The sequence below is a fragment of the Rhincodon typus genome, chromosome 6, assembly GCF_021869965.1.
Source record: "Rhincodon typus isolate 14 chromosome 6, sRhiTyp1.1, whole genome shotgun sequence".
NCBI classification, from domain to species: Eukaryota; Metazoa; Chordata; class Chondrichthyes; order Orectolobiformes; family Rhincodontidae; genus Rhincodon; species Rhincodon typus.
In genome coordinates, this window is record NC_063337.1 from 26146894 (window position 1) to 26167203 (window position 20310).

At 41.5% G+C, this 20310-nt stretch overlaps 1 protein-coding gene across 8 annotated transcripts in view; it reads left to right on the top strand.

Annotated features, from left to right (window-relative positions):
* LOC109912751 (periostin) overlaps nucleotides 1–10003 on the top strand; it is an 83769-nt gene extending 73766 nt beyond the window's left edge. For 3 of the 8 annotated variants that reach the window (XM_048598045.1, XM_048598049.1, XM_048598050.1), the window contains 4 exons: nucleotides 4975–5061; nucleotides 6512–6598; nucleotides 7271–7312; nucleotides 8965–10003. In XM_048598045.1, coding sequence (XP_048454002.1) covers nucleotides 4975–5061; nucleotides 6512–6598; nucleotides 7271–7312; nucleotides 8965–9029 — 281 coding nt within the window. In that variant the 3' untranslated portion in view covers nucleotides 9030–10003. Of the gene's footprint in view, nucleotides 1–71; nucleotides 123–4974; nucleotides 5062–6511; nucleotides 6599–7270; nucleotides 7313–8964 lie in introns of all 8 variants that reach the window. The other 5 variants (XM_048598044.1, XM_048598047.1, XM_048598046.1 and 2 more) reach the window with 4 other exon arrangements.
* Nucleotides 10004–20310: the final 10307 nt, after the last annotated feature.

Genomic DNA, 20310 nt, shown 5'->3' on the forward strand with positions numbered 1-20310 from the left:
TTGATATAGTTCCAGCAGAGACTTAACGTAAGTTAATTATTCTCTCTCTCTCTCTCTCGACATTGATTCAGGATCAATTGAACACAATGCTGAGACCTTTACAAAACTTGTTGAAGGAGGAGGTTTGTAGTTTTTTTTAAGAATGCTTAATGAAATTTTGTAATTTCATAACTGATAGTCAGGGTGGTGCCCTTTGTTAATGGTACGGTAACCATTTTGTCAAAACACACAGAAAAAGGGCACAGTCAGATTAAGGACCGAGATCACTTATAAACGGAAGCTGCCAGGACACAGGTAGAAGCTAGGAAGCAGGCATAGGTAACGCTGCATTCTGTAAATCAACCTGTTATCAATAAAAACATTTGTGTCTAATTCTATACTCCATCAGCTGCCTTGTAATCGGATTAGGGATTTAGAGAGAATTCTTTCAGTTTCCCACCTGCCACATTGTCTATTTTACCTCTCTAAGGAGATTCTTTCCTCTGTACATCATGAGACATTCTTGCAACCTCCGACTCCTGGGAATGCTTGGTAGATGTAGATTTTATTGTCACTTGTACTCAAGTACAGGAGTACAATGAAAAGTGTATAATGTCGCCACACATGGTGCCACCTTTGGTAGAAAGGTACCGAGGTGCAAAAAAAACTTAGGATCAAAGTAATAATAGTAACAAAGTTTAAAAAGTAAACTATTACCTTCATAGAATAAGTAGAAGAATAAAGAAGTAAAGTAATAGTTAAAATTAAGATGCTTCCTAAAATAAATTAGAAAAATAAAGGAAAAAGATTAAAAGTTCAGCGGTCTTTTGATGAATCCTCGGCTTAGCTCACTCTCCGGGAGACCTCAGCTACCTGTTCTCGATGCTGCCGCCACAGATACCAGGAGAGCTCCTTCACCAATCACCTGGCTGGCGATGCCATCGCTGCTGCTGAAGCTGCCAACTCCCTGATCTCCTCCTGCTGCCTCCTGAACCTCCTGAACATGCCTGGGCAGGACCCACTCACATGCCAAGATACCACCATGCTGGGTTGAGAGACCAGGCCGAGGCACAACCACACCGTGCTGAGAGGCCACCAAGCGCCAGGCCTAGGGACTGGGCCAAGAGACTGCCATATGCCACCAAGAGACTACCACACCGGGCCAAGAGATCACCATGTGCCACCAAGACACTAGGCCAAGAGATCATCCAAAGGCAGGGCCAGGCCGAGCCGAGAGGATGCCTTGGCGGGTCCATGCTGAGGCCATGAGTGAGGAAAGAAAAGAAACACCAAGAGAGGAAAAAAGGGAAAGTAAAACAAGGAGTGGATGAGCTCCGGCTGAGGCATCCTACTCTGTCACCATCTTGGCATAGCAACAATGGTAACACTTTAGGGTAGTTTTTAATTAACGGAAGCTTGTTTCTGTAGAGTTGTTTACATGGATAATGACATTAAATTTTTAAACATTTGCAGAGCAGCAGTTCAAAATGACATTGAAAAAGAACATCCTGTTTTGATAATTATGCCTCATTCCCTCATAAGGCTAGCTGCTTATTCTATATACAGCACTGAGCTAGCTGTTCATGCAAGAATTTGACAGTAAATTGGGAGTTCAGATTGTACATATGGAAGGCTCTCTACTGTATAATCTGTGTTTTCGCATTGAAGTGACAAATTTAAAATGTGAGGATAGGAAGTCTGCCTATCAGAGTTTGTATTGCCTTCATTACTAAAGTGGCAATGGATTGATTTTATCAGAGGTTGTGGTTCGGTTGTCAACATCTTTCCCAGTCACTGCCAGGCACAGAATACAGTCTGTTGAATCTGAAGGTAATTTGAGCAATAAGATGCCAGTGAGTTGGCATGATATTTTGTGAGCGAAAAAAGAAAAGATTAATCCACTTTTCACTTCATTTAAAACAATCCATTTTACATATGGGGTGGCATGGTGGCTCAGTGGTTAGCCCTACTGCCTTACAATGCCATGGATGCAAGTTCAATTCCAGCCTCGGGCAACTATCCGTATGCTGTTTGCACATTCTCCCTGCATCTGTGTGAGTTTCCTCCCACAATTCAAGGTGTGCAGATTAGGTGGAATGGACATGGGAAATGAAGGGTTATAGGGTATTGGTCTAGGTGGGATGCTGTTTAGACAGGCAGTGTGGACTTGATGGGCCAAATGGCCTCCTTCCACACTGTTGGGATTCTATGAAATCCTGTGTGTTGAGTGGCAGGTTTAATGGTGGCTATATTTTAGGATTAATGCTCTGATTCAATCCCAGGCTCCCCGTCCCACTGCTACAAATGCACCCAACTGTCAAGCACTTGCTGAAGTTCAGGAGACACTCCAGGCTGAAATACAAAGCACAGTCTTGCCTCCCTTTGGCTAATCAAATGGTCACAGTTACAAAGAGCAATGGCAGGAAGCCAGGAATACCAGCTCATGTCATCTTACACATTTTTCATACTTGACTGTCTGATTTGGAATATAAGAAATGTTAGATCTAGATAAAGTGGACACTTCACAAAACTCAATGCTCTTTCCCCTTGCCCCTGATAGAAATCAGGTAGAGGGGCTCAGTAACAATGCAGCAGGAGACTTAATCACCCCATGCTACATGCCCAACCCATCTCCTCCCAAAATATGACTTCCTGATTGTAATTTTAAACTGAAAGGGACTAGGACACCCATCCCAGGCTGGAGGGGTCCTCTGTCCACATGTTGTTCAGACTCTGATGGGGTGGCACGATGGCTCAGTGGTTAGCACTGCTGCCTCACAGCACCTGGGACCTGGGTTTGATTTCACCCTTGGGCAACTGTCTATGTGGAGTTTGCACATTCTCCCCGTGTCTGCATGGGTTTCCTCCGGGTGCTCCGGTTTCCTCCCACAGTCCAAAGATGTGCAGGTTAGGTGGATTGCCACGCTAAATTGCCCGTAGTGTTCAGGGATGTGCAGATTAGGGGGAATGGGCCTGGGTGGGATGCTCTGTTGGACTTGTTGGGCCAAAGGGCCTGTTTCCACACTGTAGGGATTCTATGATCTATGCTATAATCAAGGCTGGATCCAAGGTTTGAACCTGAGACCTGAGCAGAGAAATGGTGAGCCTTGCTGCCGGGTCGAATCTCCCAAAACTGGATCAAGAGACAGGCGACATCGGGAATGATTCCTTTTGTTTTTCAGAGTTTTCTTGGCTTTGAGAAGTAGGAATGCTTAGATCTCCAATGGCTTGAACTTGCTACCCATCTTCCAATTGGATACCCAGTCAATCCAACACCATTTACCTGACCACGGAAGCATCTTCCTGCAAGCCGTTAACACTGGCCTGACCACCTGAATTTCCCTAACCACCTCCCCAGGCTGAGCTCTGACCAGGTATCTAAATGAAGCCATAAGGTCAAACCCTGCCTGGTTTTCAGGTGGTTAAGACAAAAATCAAAAGTGATTTCAATAAATTAGTAACGTTTTCTTTCCTTTAAAGCATAACTCGCTCAGAAGCAGTGAAACTTTACTGAAGCATGTCACTGTCTTTGAGGATAACTATTGATTCAGTTTTGAAATGACATTTTCTAGTGAAGAACAGTGATGCAGTCTTCAATACGATCCTATGTAAACACATCGGGGCCATGCCTTATAGGGAATAAAATCAGAAATCATTATTGAGTCTTCCCAGCTATGGAAGGATGTGGGTAATGGTGAGAAATCTGGGAGAATTGCGTGAGAGCAGCAGTGATGAGCTTCTCAATGCGAGAGTAAAAGGTCCCTATTTTCCAGAAAGATTTGAACACCGAAATGAGATTCTCACTAGTGAATGGCAAGAGGCAAATTTGCATAATTAGCCGCCTCGCTATTATGTCATCTCACCTCACTGATATACAGTTTCCATTTTTCCGCCCATTGGAAGCAAACTGGAAGGTAACCATTCCTGACAACTCCAGCTCGCTGCTTGTCCTCCAGCCCTGCATCTTAGATAATAGCCACCAACATCTCAGGGCATGCTGTATGGATAGCAACCATATGCCCACCCCCATCCACCAGGACCTTCAGGTCTCCATCAGCAAAGAAGACAACAATTTCCCTCTCTCTGACTTGTCTGAAGCAACTAACAGGAATGGTGCAGGGCAATTGCAGACTGCCAGCACTTGACAAAAGGGCACCGACACCAGGAATCCTGGGTAGGCCCAGCCATGGCTGTGAAGGGTGCGTGTAAGTAATGAGGTGAGTTTGAGAATATAGCACGAGAAAACTCCCGAAAGCTCACAATGACAAATTATCCATGAAACTCGCCAAAATCAACACAACATATTTCTGTTGGTTTTGGGTTGTGAAGTTTTTTTTTTATTTGATCTAGCCTGAGGAGGTTAAATCCTTTTCTGTTCTGACAGCCGGCAAGGGTCTAAGTCTTATTAACTTTTGAGTCCGATGCAAGTTCAAAGGAAGTACAACTGCAGCATATTAAGGAGAAGGAATGTGTCCATCAGTTCATAGCTAGATTAGGTAACTATCTCAGGAGGAACTGCATGTTTTGAAAATTGTTTCATTTCCTGAAATAAAACGATTACCCAGAAATTATCCCATGAGATATTACAATATGAATGCTCCGTGCAATTGTCTCTAAGTCTTTTACCTACTACTTTAACAGAAGCATTAATTAGGAAATTAAAGTAACTGAGTTATTATATCTGTTAAAATATGCTACAAGAATTTAATATTAATTTAGTATTAAGTAATCGAACCATAACTATCACGTGGCTTATTGTTTATCTTATGCCTTGCTGTTCAATGACAGTAAAATACATGCGTCTTATTTATTAAGTATTTTGGTTCATAAATTTAGTTTCATCAGGCACAACTGAAAAATCATGTTGTTAATCTTCTTGATGATTACTATCAGTGGATCTAATAGTCTTTTGGTATTTCTGTACATCATATGTGTTTCCCTGTGGTGTCTGCAGTGAAATCATTTAAGATTCACCATTGACATGTATCTTGTCAGGAACACAGCATACCAAGTTTACCAGGATTTTTGAGGGTGATCCCAAATTACTTGAGGATGAAGAGATCCAAAAGCTCCTTCGTGGCGGTTAGTGAGCTGATGGCTCTGGCCTTTGCCTCCTGAAGCATGGACTCATAGAGTCTTCATTCCCTATATACAACCTTGCCCAACTAATTGTTTGTATTTCCTATCTCTGTATAGAATTTGCATCATTTTTTTGGGTCCAGTGCTGAAAGTTATTTTTCTCTGGACATGTGTTACTCAAACCCAGCATTTAAAGACTTCTTCTTCATTAACAATTTAAGGAAACAGTTCTTTATATTTATTCTTAAACTGATTTGATGCCGGATATCAAAATCCAGCCTAAAAATTTCTGCCTAACCTCCATTAACAATCCAAGGTTGCATTTGTTTATGTCCACTTGACACTGGAAACTTATTTTTAGCTGTATTCACCATTTGATTAATATTAAAGGAGATTTTTCTTTTCTGTGCTCACTGTCAATATTTTACTCCGAAGACTGATAAGACTTTCAAAGGCTACCATTTCCCTTTGTTGATGAATATGGTGAGGGTGTAGCCCTTATATTTATTCATTAGCAAAGGTGATACATCATTTTATATTAGATGCTAATTTCAAAGGTGATTTCTAGTTCACACCCCCTCCCCAGATTTATCATTGGGTACAACCTTTTGTTTCATCTATTCTGGTTGTTTGCCATGGAGGTCAGAATATTCAAACGCAGCCAGTGGAAACCTCCTCCCCTACATTCTCCTCCCCATTAACAATCTTTATATTCGGCATCAAAATTATTGTGTTCTCATTAATGAATTTATATCCACCTTCTTTCCCTCCCATTAACAATCTAAGGACATGTACATTTGTATTCAGTATATTGTGATGCCTGGCATGGTCACCTTCGAGAATATATGGTTAAAAATGGTGGTATGTGGCTTTCATGCCACATTGTGAGTTGGTTATAATAACCGAAATCACAAGTGATGCAGTAAGTCATTTCCCACAGTGAGCAACCTAGTGTTCCATTGCAAAGAGGAGTATGTTGCAACAGTGAAACCCTTTCACTGTCTTTCATTTCCATTCTTCATTTCTAGTAATCATGATAACAATTTTAACATATGAGATGTTATCACAAATTTCCAATAGCAACAAATTTATTAGCTCTGCAAAGGGCTGAAATGTTCATCGGACTTGTTTGGATGTTTGACTTCACAAATACAGATACAAAAAAAGTCACTCGACAAATCTGTGCTGTGTGAAGCATATTGAATTGAGGAAACTGCTACATTTTCAGTAGCATTGCTTTGGAATGCGGAAAATTTAATTAATTCTTAGTACTTAAGAACTATACAGCTAGCGCATCACGTTTAATGGAAAAAAAATAGATATTTTTTTGAGATTTAACCAAGCATGTCTTGATTCAGATTTCTTCTTAAAGGAACTGACCCATTCCTGTATTAATACTTGTCATGTGCCCACTATCAAGTACTGATGCTGTCATTAACTGTTACTTTGGCAGGCTCCACTTCCAGATTCACTAAAATTACGATTGAGGGTGAACCGCAGGCAGAGCATGAAAGAGAAATTACAAAACTTATTCATGCAGGTAAGAACATCTTCCAAAAGTTACATCACGTTTGCAATTGTATTGAACTCGTTCAACAGACCTAGGAAGATACATGAAACAAAGTTTTGGTGATAGTCCAAACTTAGATTGATTTGCATATTGACTTCTTCTTGTGGCTTAATTTTAGTTTGTTGGGTCTTTCAAGAAAGCTTAGTCTATAGAATGTGCTAGCTCCAGAAACCAAGCAGTAGAACCACCACAGTGACTGCGTGGCTAAGGATCTACAATGAAGCAAGTATCATATCTGTTATATTGCAAACTGCTGTGATGTTCCTCTTGTCATAGAGTCACACAGCACAGAAACAGACCCTTCAGTCCCGTTCATCCGCACCGACCAGACATCCCAATCTGACCTAATCCCATTTGCCAGCATTTGGCCCATATCTCGCCAAACCCTTCCTATTTATATAGATGCCTTTCAAATGTTGTAACTGTACCTGCCTCCACCACTTCCACTTTAATAAAGAAGACCAAACATATTACACTTTGAAACTATTTCAATTGACCCATTAGGTGGAACTAAATTAAGCATACAAGATCAAAATTCTGATGATGAGTATAAAGTTGTCTGCTTTTTCTCATTTATGGCTCATGACAATACATTTCCAGTATTTCTGCTTTTGTTTCTAACATAATGTGTTTTTTTAAAAGAACCAGCAAGAAGAGCTAATCATGGTTACAGAAGAATGCCAGGTATGTGAAAATTGTTTATTTGTTATAAGAATGTTAGATATTCTGCAAATTCCCGCCTGGATAATTTTTCAGTTTTGCACATGCTGCCTGTGTTCAACCATAAGAAAATAAAAATTAGGAGCAGAAGGAAGCCATTCGACCCCTCAGACCTGCCCTGTCATTCAACAAGATCATGGCTGATCTGCACCAAGCCTCAACTCCTCTTTCATGCCAGCTTATCGTAGCCTTGATATGTAAACTATCTATCTACCTCTTCTTCAAAACTTCCAGTGATTTAGCCTCACAACTTTCTGGGGTAGGAAATGCCAGACATCTAGAAGAGGAAATTCCTCAACTTCAGTTTTAAAGTCATATCCCCTTAATCTGTAACTGTCTTCCTGAGTATGAGATTCCTCCAATAATGGAAACACCTTCTCACGTTAACCCTGTCAAACACCCTCAGAATCTTTTATGTTTCCAACAGATCACCCTTTATCTTTCTAAATTCAAATGAGTAAAAATCAAATCTTGTTGAGCCATTTGTGATAAGTCAACATGTTCATCCCAGGAATCAGCCTGGTGGATCTTTTTCTGAAGTTCTCGCAATGCCAATACATAATTTCTTTAATACAAAGATCAAAATTGGGTTCTCCAATTGAAACAGAGAAATTTGAGGCCAGTGATTCAAGGCAGTTTATGCCATTTAGAAGATGTGGGAATAGTATGGGTTAGTGTTTTATTGAGTGGTTTATAATTGAATATGGAAAGTTCCTGGTTCAGGTGTTAGCTGTGGATACTTCTTTCTGACTTTGGCATTGTGGTCAGTGGCACACTTCCAGCAAGAAATGGGCAAGGAGACCACCCATCAAATTGGATGTTTGTGCACCCATTTATGTAGTTGAAAGGCAAGTGCAGTACCACCAAATGTTTAGGCCACAAATCCAGATCATTATGTTACTGATATGCATAAAATACCCAAAACAGGATTAGCTTTCTCACTTTTCTGTCTGTCTGCAAATAGCTTGTACTTTATTGCTGGCTGATAACAAGTTAAAGGCATGCAATTTAATGGAGTTAAAACTGTACAACTTCGTCAGTCCACTTTTCTTATATATATTTATTGAATGCCACAGTTGGCCTCTCCTTCAAGAAACATTAATTTCCTTCTCCAACTTCTCCTGGAGCAAGTATCTAGCAGTCTTATTTATCTACATTACCCCCCCTACAATTCCTTTCAATAATGCATTTGTCCAGGGTCCATGCAATATTTAATTTGACATTGTGGTTTGCTTGAATGTCTGTCACTGCTCCAGAGTCAGGTCTTGCTAAGTTAGGGCCAGTTTTAGAGACAACTTGCAGATTAAGCAGTTTGGTGCTGAAGGTAATAATTTTAAAGGTTTTATTATACACAGTATACAAGACAATGTATTATCACAATAAATGTAATATTCTGACATTATGTTAATGGAGAATTGGTAGTTCAATTGTGAATAAAAGTTCTCATCCAACTGGGTTGTATATATTTTATTCTTAAAATAATTCTAACATTATTAGATCTGGCCAAAGAGTAACAAAACTGCCCCATTGCATAGTTGGCATGCACTTAACTGTATTTTCAAACATGTCCTTAAAGATTAAGTATTTCATTTACTTTTTATGATTTTTACATACAGTTGGAAGAAGGGCAAGACAAACAATGAGGAAAAACCCAATAAAACGAAAACCAGTTCAAGCTTAAGGAGGATTTTAAACCTTTTGATAACACAAAATGCAGGACATCCACTAAATACAAATGGTGCAATTTAAAATTGGGGCCTGGCTTGCGGCGATCACAAATGATGAGGATGTCAGTTTTGCACATGCCGCAAACTCTTATCAGGTTACATGGTTGTTGAATCGAAAGTCAGAACACATTAATTTTTGTATTTCCCTATGTTTTGTATTGAATCTTTAGTATATTTTAGGATCAAATCTGGATGGATTCTGGGGCATTTCCTTGGTACTATTGGAAAATTAATTCAGCGACCTTTCAGAATGTAAAATGAATAATTTACTAAACAGCAATTTAATTGTGGAATTTGTTCCCGAGGACCGCAGTTGCTTTTGCTGGGGTAAAATAATGGCAAGTCAGGAAAAAGAAAGCAATTGAGTGAACATGTATCTTCTTGTTTTCTCAGTATTGAGATTATCATAAGCACAAGGGAAATATATTCAAGGATATAAAAAATAGAATGTTTCAAAGCAAGCAGTTTGAAAAAGATTAAAAGTTGCTTTATGTTTGGTGTTTGTTTCCATTTTTTGAAGCTGGGCTTAATAATTTACAGATGGGGATTTGGCTAATGCTTGGAAACTGGTATGTCTGCATGGTTAAGGATAAAAATATTAAAGTTGGTGCTTGCTCTAGTGAGTCTATGGGCTATTTCTAACATGTATTTTGTACTAAGACAAAAATGCTTTGCAGTCAACAAACACAAGTTGAAGTTGTTTGTACTTTTGTAAATGGAGTGGTATCTTTGTTCTGAACTTTTTTTTATAACTCATGTTTTGTATCAATGAAAGACTTGCTCTTTATTCCTGTTTATGTTTTGCAGTTTAAATCCTTGTTGCTATTTCTGGGAAACCATGCCTAAAAATCTGTGGAAAACATGCTGAACCTGGCGCTTTTCTGTATTCTCTTTGAGAAACAATTATCTATTAAAAAATTTTTCCTCATTTGTGGTGGTGGTTTTAATTGGTTCTGTTTGCTCATGTGTATCTATTTGAATGTAGTAATTGCCCAGGACATTGCTGCTGTTGACCTTCTCAGTGGCTATGATTCTGGAAATGGGAGATAGTTATTCAATGATACAATACTGCAGATGCTGGAAATCTAAATTTAAAGAGAAAATGCTGCAAGCATTAACCAGGTCAGATAGCAGTCACAGATGGTTTTAAGTTCCATCCAATATTATGATGTTGTAGAGTCTGGGGTGTGGAATTTGGACAAATAGCTCTGGATCTTGAAGTGGCTAGAAGTATCATACATACCTCCAAATAATCTTAGTAACTGTGGCTAACTAGCTAATGTAACTTGTACCTATTGTTATCGTGCAATAAACTACATCTTGTAAAGAGCCTGTTCTTTTTCAGACTCATTAGTGGTTGTTCCTGTACTGCTGTAAACCAAGGAGAACTTTAGACCCAGTCAAGGAAAGAGGAATGGTGGCAGCACCCTTCTATCCACAGACATCACAGTTGACACAACATCAGGTTCCACATGTATGCAAACAATACACAGCTCACCAACAAGTCTTTGACCATCTCTGCCTCTGTTTTGTCATACCACTTGTTAGGCATTCAATATTGGATTCTCAGAAATTGCCTCCAAGTTAATTTTGGGAAGACTGACCCTATTGTCTATGATTCCCAGCCCAAATTCTGTTCATTCTCCATTGTTTCCAGTCCAGACTACTTGCAACTTTGGTCTCGTGAACCTTGAAATGAGTTTCCGATCACATAGCTGCACCATCACCAAAACTGCCTACTTCCACCTCTGTAATATCGCTGGACTCCAACGCTGGCATTGACTTTGGTAGACTCAAATATTGCAGTGATTCCCCCTCCCATCTTCCACCCATCAAAATAATGGATATTAAAGCAATGAAGAATTAAATGAAATAAATATTTTGCTTCTGTCTCCACTATTAAGGATATAAAAAGAAGTCTGGTAATAGCTACAGATCAGGAGGTAGAAGGGAGAGAGGAACTTAGTGTAACATGAGGGAAGTGGTCCTAAGCCAGCAAATGGCTGACAAGTCTTTGGATCCAGATGGACTTCATCCCTGGGTCTTAAAAGAATGAACTAGTGGATGCATAACTATCATGTAAACACACTTGTCAGTCCCATAACCGATCTGAATATATTACATTTCAGCTGTGCCCTTCCATCCAAAATCTCCCAGCAGAATAGCAAAATCTAACAGTGGAATAACGTATCACCTTGTGAAACTAATTGGACATTAAAGGCTTTTGCAAATGCAAATATGCTTCTTTAAGCTTTTTGAAGTTAAGCAAAGGAAACTCTTAGTAAGATATGAAAGTTAATTTTCTTATTGCACATAAGAGAGGGGCAAACCACCATCCATTAACAGATTCAATTTGAACCTGTGTAATTGTTAAAAGTCAACCACATTGCTGTGGATCTGAAGTCACCTATAGGCCAGACCAGGGAAGGGTGGCTGATTTCCTTCCTTGAACAACATTAATGAACCAGGTTTTTATAACAACAGACAGTTGGTATCTACTAAGCGAGCATTTTTTAAAATTCAGATTTATTTTTCTTGAATTCAAATAATACTTCTACAGTAACAATGTTTGACCAGATATAGCAGTTAGAAAGCCTTAACAGTATTTCTTCTTGTCAAACACTACGTATCAAAGAATGAACATCTCTTTGTGTCCAGACATTGATTTATTTCTTTCAAACAGAAACAGAAAATTCTACAAATACTCAGCAGGTGAGGTAGCATTGTTGGCGAGAGAAACAGACTCAAGAGTCCAGTCTTTTGCTGTTACTGATGGTGAGCTTGAAGGTGTGAAGAGCTTGTAATAAAGAAAGACGATAGCTGCGGACAATTTCAAAGTTTGGATGGTACAAAACTTGGAAGCATTGTAAACTGTGAGGAGGACAGTGCAAAACTTCAGAAAGACATAGACAGGTTAGTGGAGAGGGCAAATGGGTGGCAGATGACATTTATTGCAGAAGGAAGTGAGCTGATGTATTTTGGTAGGAAGAACTTGGACAGATAACACAAAATAAGGGTTATGACACTTATTAGGGTGAAGGAGCAGAGGCACCTAGGTACATACGTGCATAGTTCAATGATGCTTGCAGGCCAGGTAGAGAGAGCCATTAACAATGCATACCACATTTTCTGGGCTTTATTCATAGAGACAAAGAGTACAATGGGAAGGAGGTTATACTGAACTTTTTCAAGATGCTTCTTAGACCTCAGTTGGAATATTATATACAGTTTTGGGTGCCACTCTATAAGAAGGATTGAATACATTGGAAACAGTGCAGAAGAGTTACAACATTGGTACCAAGGATGAGAAATGTCAGAAATTGGAAAGGGAACTGATCTCCTCGGTGGGTCAGGATGCACTGCCTGGAAGTATGGCGGAAGCAAGTTCAATTCAGGCATGCAAGAGGGCATTAGATGTTTATTTAAATGGAACCAATGTGCAAGGGCACAGAGAAAAGGCAGGACAATGATATTAAGTCATATTGTTGTTGGAGATCCAGTGTATACATAATGGGCCAAATAGCCTCCTTCAGTATCATAATATTCTGTGGTTCTGTACCTGAACCCGAGCATTTTTCCATCTAAGCCAGAATTAAATTCTGACTACCCGAAGGCCTTATACTGCTGCTACTGGGGTTAACTTGACTAAAGATAGGCCTGCCACTTTGCAGTGTGCACAGCAAGTAGATCTGCATGGCCTACTTTTCACATCAGGTATGGGATGGGTGTTCCTCGGTCAAAGACACTCTGTGTCTGATTGGGCGACTCAGTGGAAAAAGGATGGGTTGCCCTCTGAGAGCAGCCTCCCTGCCCTAGCTGTTACCTGATCCTCCACCCCATCTCCCTGTAACCCTCACCATGTGAAGCACTGTTCCCCTGCCACCCATATCATTTATTTGAGTCCTGAGTCCTCTGCGATCCCAAGACTCCAGTGGGTCTCTTTCTGGTATAGCCATGGCCACATGAGTGGTACTACAGAGCTACTAGCCTCCGATGTTAGAGTTCTGCAGGCGTGATCCTCATTCCAGATTAAGACCCTATGGCGGCCTCACTGATCAGCTCAGGGTTTGGTGGGTCTTCTCCAGGAGAAGCAGCACAGACCTCTCACCAGCTGTCAAACTGTCTCCCCCACACCACATTCTTCCCAATGTTTTAGGTTGATGACCGTTCATCAGAATGGGAAAAGTGTTAAGCAACTGAAGGATGGAGCTGGATAATAATCAGTTAAGGTAGCTCTGAACTAGGGTGGAAGATGGGATAGATTTAAAGAGTTAGTGTTGCAAGCCCAAAGGGAGTGACCATGAGAAGGTTAAAGAAGCTAAAAATCTGTCTGGGGAAGGTCCCATTGGGTTACCCATAGCAACCCCTTCAATTTGGAGTAAATCAGAGGAGGTGAAGTAAAAATTGTTATGCATGGAAATGGATTTGACTTTCATTCAAGGGAGAGGCCGAGACTAAGTGCACTGGTGGAGATGGAGGTGAAGAAAGATTGGACATCCATGGTGATGATGGTTAGGGCCAGGTAACTGGAAACTGTTAAGGTGATGGAGGGCATGGGAACAGATATAGGCAGGAAGGGACTGGACAAGGGGGTAAAGAATTTGAAGCAGGAAGAAAATTGTTCAGTGACGCAGCGAGAGACTTAAATGATGGATCCAACAGAACAGTCCTATTCGTGGAACTTGGAAAGGAGATGAGATGTAGACTTTTCAGGGTGGGGGAGCATATCCAAGGAGATAAGTTTAGCGACAGTCCTGGGGACAGTTGCTTGATGTTTGGTGGTGAGATACTAGGCCAGAGAAGTAAGAGACAGTATGAGAACATTGTTGTTCAAGTCAGTTGAGTAGGTTGCTCACAGCTTCTCAATCATCATCCCCAAGTTTGCCAAATGAACTTTACACATGCCCAACCACTTTGAATGGGCATCCACGATGACCAGGAACATTGATCCAATGAAAGGACTGTATAGTCGACATGTAACCGAGACTGGAATTTGCCCGGCCATTCCCACAAAGTTGGGGTGCTGCTGGTGGCAATTTTTGTCCGTGTTGGCATTCTGGGCACTGCCCACCAATACAGCTATAATGGCATCCAACCCTAGACACCAGCCATAACGTCTTGCCAGCATTTTCATCTTGGAAACCCCTGGATGACCCCGGTGGAGTTCGGCCAGTATCTAGCAGCGACCTTTACTCGGGGCAATCACCCTTGCTCCCCACAGTAATATGCCGTCCTCTACGGTGATCTGGTCTCACCAGGTCCAAAAAGGTTTCAATCCTGGTTGTGATGGCCCTTTTGTTTCCCCCATTACCACCGGCTGTTTCAGTTTCGCTCGGGCAGGATATTTTGTGTCCATAGTTGGATATTATCCGCGGAGACTGGGAGGGCATTCAGAAAGTTTAAAATCAAAATGGACACTTCCAGGGGAGGCACCACCGGTGGAGTGTCTGCCAGTGGGAGGCAGTTCGAGGCATCTGCGTCAGCCACTCGACTTCCTGGATGGTGTTCTAATTTGTACTTGTGCCTGCTGAGAATAATGGTCCAACGCTGAATTCTACCGGAAGCTATGGGTGGCACCGCCTTGTCTTCCCTCAGTAGCCCTAACAGGGGTTTGTGATCTGTTACCATGACAAATTCTCATCTGTAAAGATAATGTGGAATACCCTCACACCAAAGACGACCGCTAAACCTTCCTTCTCTATGTGGGCATACTTGTGTTCAGCATCAGCCAAAGTCCGGGAAGCATACAGTATTAGGCACACCTTTCCATTGGGCAACTGGTGAGCCCACACCACCATGATACCATGCAGGAAGGCATCGCATGTCAGCACTAACCTCTCACTTCGATTGTAGTGGGCCAACACCTTAGGTGATGATAGCTGCTTTTTTCCCACTTCCCTAAAAGGCTAGTTTTTGACTTTGTTACCATTTCCAAGGCTGACCCTTGTTCAATAGCAGGTGTAAGAGTGCCAAGATGGAGGTCAGGTTACGTATGAATTTTCCGTAATAATTCACTAACCCAAGGAAAGACCTAAGCTCCGGTGTAGACGTGGGAGTCAGGGCATCTTTGATCGCCCTCACTTTATCCTCCAATGGGTGTAGCCCAGTTTTGTCAACTTCGTAACCCACGTAGATCACTTGGGGCACCAGGAACACAGTGTTTTCCCTTCTAGGGCACATGCCCGCCTGGGAGTAACGTTTAAGCACCATGACCAAGTTCTCCAAGTGCTCTTTATTGGTCTTCCCTGTTATTCGTGCATCATCCAGATAAATGGCAACCTGGGATAGCCCTTGTAAAATGTTCTCCATGGTCCGCTGGAAAAGGGCGCAGGCTGATGATACCCCAAATGGCAGTCTTGTGTATTGATATAAACACATGTATGGATTAATTGTAGTGTACCTCTGGGACTCCTCATCCAGTTGCAATTGAAGGTAGGTGTGGCTCATGTCCAGCTTCGAAAAGGACAGGCCTTCCCTCACCAACTTTTCGAACAAGTCCTCAATGCAAGGGATTGGATATTTATCCAGCTGCGAGAATCGGTTTACCATTTGCTTAAAATCCCTGCAGAGGCAAACCGAGCAGTCAGGCTTTACAATCGGTACGACCGATGCTACCCATCCTGCAAACTGTACTGGTTTGATGATTCCTTCACTCTCCAGCCTCGTGATTTCTGCCTCTACGTTTGCCCACAAGGAAAGTGGCACCGGGCGGGCCTTGCTTCTTGGTCAACATGTAAAGTGACTTTGGCCCCTTTGATAATCCCAAACCCTTCTTGAAAAACTCCTCGGTATTTCACTAGCACTTCACTGAGGCAACCATTTTCCTGTCGAAAAATGTTGAGCCAATCTAGTTGAATCTTTCTCAACCAATTCTGCCCCAATAGACTTGAGCCTGAGCCTTTTAACTACCATCAGCGGTAACTACACCTACTGCTTCTCTTAGGAGACTGCAACCGATATGTCGTGCCCTTAATTTGCAACGGTTCCCCAGTGTATGTTCTCAGTCTGGCTGAGGTCCTGCGCAAGCTTAATGTTTGGAGTTCCGATCAAATCTTGTTAGAGACAGATTCTGCAACTATAGAGCAGCTGCTCTGGTATCGATCTCCATGGGAACTGGGTGACCATTTAACCAGTTTTAGCTCCAATTTGGGTGTCATTAAACAATTTAATTGTTCCAACCCACATGTAGGGGAACTTTCGAGGGTATGCATTCTCCTGGGTACTGGCTTATGGGTTTTCCTACTCAAGTCAGGCTTGTGAGACTCCTTTGCTGTCTCAGGGCCAGCAGCAACTACAATGAGTCACCAACCCAGATCCTGAAGAACTGTTTAGCCATTTGGCCAAGGCTCCACTTTGTTGTGGGGCACTGCTGTGGACTGGCCTAGGGTTCCACTGCTCAGGACTTGCCCTGTGTGAGGGTCTGTGATTGCCTACACTCAAGTGATGTTCCCCAAGCGCAGTTGGACAGGTGAGGGTGTCCACTTCCTTTGGAAAGCTCTGTAGTTTCCATGCTCCACTTGCTGCATTTCCTAATGACAAGGTCAGCTGTAGTGCCTGTTTGAAGTCCAGTTGGGCTTCAGCCAATAGGCGTTCCTGCATGGTTATGTCATTAATCCCACATACCATCAGTCTCTCTGCAACTCATTCAGGGTCAACCCAAAAACATATGCCTCTGCCCGTCGTTGTAACCTCGTCAAAAATCCTGATACGGATTCCCTCGGTTCTCTAACAGCCCAATAAAACCAATAGCATCTCAGGATTAAAGGAGGTTTGGGGTCATAATATTCCTTAACCAACTCTGTCAACTCTTGGAAGGTTTTAGTGTTTGGTGCCTCTGGGAAAATTAAGTCCCTTATAACCAAAAGTGCTGTGGGTCCACATGCAGTCGGAAGGATTACTCGCTGCTTTTCATCTGCCCCAGTGTCATTTGCCTGGAAAAGATATCATATTCTTTCCACATACTGGGGTCAGTCTTTGACAGCAGGGTCAAATATTCTGAGCTTCCCAAATGGAGGCATGATGCCAGAAATGCTTACTCCAACTCCAAAATGACAGTTGCGAGTGAATGACTTTCAGGCACATCCTGTTTTCTCCCATCATCACTGAAATGACTGCACAGAGGGCAGGTCCCGTCAGCAAGTCACCCTTTATTTACTGGTGCACAGTACACTGGCTGTATCCAGCCAGCTCGGAGTCTGTCCTCAACTGAGGAGATTCTAATTTATATTGGTCAGCCGAGGCTTTCCCAATTGACCCAGGTTAACAACCCTAATCAAGAACCTCGTAGTCAATGAGGTCCACATGGTCCCAATCACTGCAAGAAGTGTGAGAGCTGATCTCATTGAAGCGTATATGATTCTTAAGGGTCTTGACTGGTTAAACATTGAGAGAATGTTTCCCTTCATGGGAGAGTCTAGGACCAGAGGGCATAGTTTCAAAATAAAGGGGCACCAATTTAAGAGTGAACTGAGGAAGAATTTCTTCTCTCAGGGAGGTGTGAGTCTTTGGAACTCATTTTCATAGAGAGCTGTGGGGACTGAGTCCTTGTGTAGCTTTAAGGTTGAGATAGATTCTTGATCAGTAGGTGAATCAAGGGATACAGGGAAAGGGCAGGAAAGTGGGTGTGAGAGTGTTGGATCAGCCATGATCCTATTGAATGGCACAGCAGGCTCGAGGGGCTGAACGGTCTACTCCTGTCTCTATTTCTGATGGTTCCTATGGCAGGCTGGAGAAGAATCCTCTCGAAAGAATTGGGCACAGAGGCAAAGATGATAGAAGAAACAACCAGAATTTCGCTGATTTCAATTCATTGGGGTTGAGTGTAAGAAACTAATCCTTTGAAAAGTGCAAATTCTTCAAGTTCAGAGAGGGGATGGTCAGACGGTATCATGAATACACAGTGAAGAGTGAGATTAGAAGTAAGGCTGCAGTCAGAGGAAAAGCAGTCTTGTTTGAAGTGAACCAAATTTAGGAGATGAGGGGAATCCAGACTCAGTTTAAATCTGATTTGCATGCAGCAGGCAGGCAGGACTGTGTTCAGTCCTGTGAGCTGCAAACTGTCCAAGCAGAGCAAAATAGTGTTAACAGAGCATTACATTTTGCTTTTTAACATTTTTGTGCTCTTCCTCTGCAACCTAAATTAGTATAATCCCATGTGCGACATAAATAACTAACTGAGTTTCTAGCTTTGGATTGCATTTTCATGTGACAATTTCAGCATATGTTTGTTTGTTCATTAGTTCACTATCCAATGACCTCCTTTCTTTTCACTCCGAAATTGTTTTAATTAGCTGCCTCTTCTTACGTGTCTTTTAGATCACTGGGAAAATATTTCTACTCCACACTCAAACATGAGAAAGGAAAATGTTCCACAAGATGGCCAGCAAAAGCTAATTAAATTCATGATATAAGTCTTTTTCCAGTTTTGAGAAAAGCTAATGCTTGTATTGGCTGTCAGAAGCTATTAACTGGCTCATGTTAGAAAGGAAAATATATCGCTTAGCAATTTTGTGGAGGTAACGTTAGCAGACATAAATGTCTCCTGTCTTAATGTCAGGCTTAGGGCAATGTTGGGGCAACCAGAAGAGTCTGGCTTGATACATGCTGGCGGGTGTGTTCCACAATGTTTGCCAGTGGATGGGATCTGCAGCAAGGAAATGCCGGCCCAGTTGGATCAAGACCTCCTCTTCAATGTTTATTGAGTGATGTGCCAGAACCATATGTTCCAGACTCTGTTCTTCTGGCACGCAAGTCATCTGATGTTAAAAATTCCAACTTTAAAAGGGCATCCAGGATTACACAGAAAATAAATGCAAAGAGCACTTAATATACATGCGGCACAACCCAAAGATTTGATTTATTATTGTCACTTGTACCTAAGTACAGTGAAAAGTTTTGTTTTGTGTGCAGTACAGGCAGATCATAACATACAAAGATCATAGTTGATTGAACAGAGTGAGGAATACAAAGTTATAACTGCAGAGAAGGTGCACAAAAAACAAGAAAATTAGATTTAAAATTTGAGGTCCATTCAGAAGTGTAATAACAACGGGGAAAGAAGCTGTTCATAAACATGTTGGTACGTGTGTGATATATGTTACCTTCTAAATTCAAGGAACAAAAGGAAATAATAGTTTGCCCTAACTGAGGCAGTGGCTGTGTATTTCACATTCAGCAGGACAGTGTTAAAGCAGCAGGAATTACACTGGAAAGCTCAAATATATCCTTTCTGCTTCATTTGCTTAAAAAAATTGTATTATAACAAAGCAAGCCTTGGAAGCTCTGGTTCACTGCAATTATTTTGGAGCAAAAATATAGAGAAAAGGTGTGCTTCACTGAAAGTTATCCAACTATGACAACCAGCTCAAGGAAGGCGTCACATTCAATGAGCATAATACATTTTAGTGATAGGTATGCTGCCTCCAAATGGATAAATGCATAAGATAAATGCAAATAATTAGAATATCTGAAATTAAGCTGTAAGCATTAATTAAAATGTAATTGCCTCATGCTGTCAAGTCACATAGATTTCAGTGGAATGAGTTTTTGTTTTGAAACCAGCGCAGCACCCATCACTTAGACAGCTGTCAGACCGGAAGTAAATAGTGCCTGGACCACAGGCTGAAACGTGAAATAAAAACCAAAAGAACTGTGGATGCTGCCAATCAGGAACAAAAACAGAAGTTGCTGGAAAAGCTCAGCAAGTCTGGCAGTATCTGTGAAGAAAAAAACATAGTTAATGTTTCAGGTCCAGTGACCCTTCCTCAGATTAGTACTTCTTCCTCAGAAACATTAACTCTGATTTTTTTCTGTTGAGGCTGAAATGTGAGTCAGGATTCAGGGAACAGAGTCCTGCCTTAGGCTTTCTATATCCCCACTGGGAGCAAAGGATGCTCAGGATAAACTCTAGCCAAGTATAACTTGTAGAACACCAATCAACTACTTTAAAAACTTCACCAAAAACATATTTGTGCTGCAATAGTAAGAGAAAAGGATTGCATCCAGCATTTTCAGTAGCAATAAATCATAAACTGAGTACTGACATTATGGTCAGTGTTAAACTGAATTGGAGTTCATAAAACAGACAGTACCAGCAATATTCAACAAATCAGCGACAAAAGACAGCTCCAGTGTTTCTGAATAAAAACCAAAAGAACTGCGGATGCTGTAAATCAGGAACAAAAACCAAGTTGCTGGAAAAGCTCAGCAGGTCTGGCAGCATCTGTGGAGGAAGTT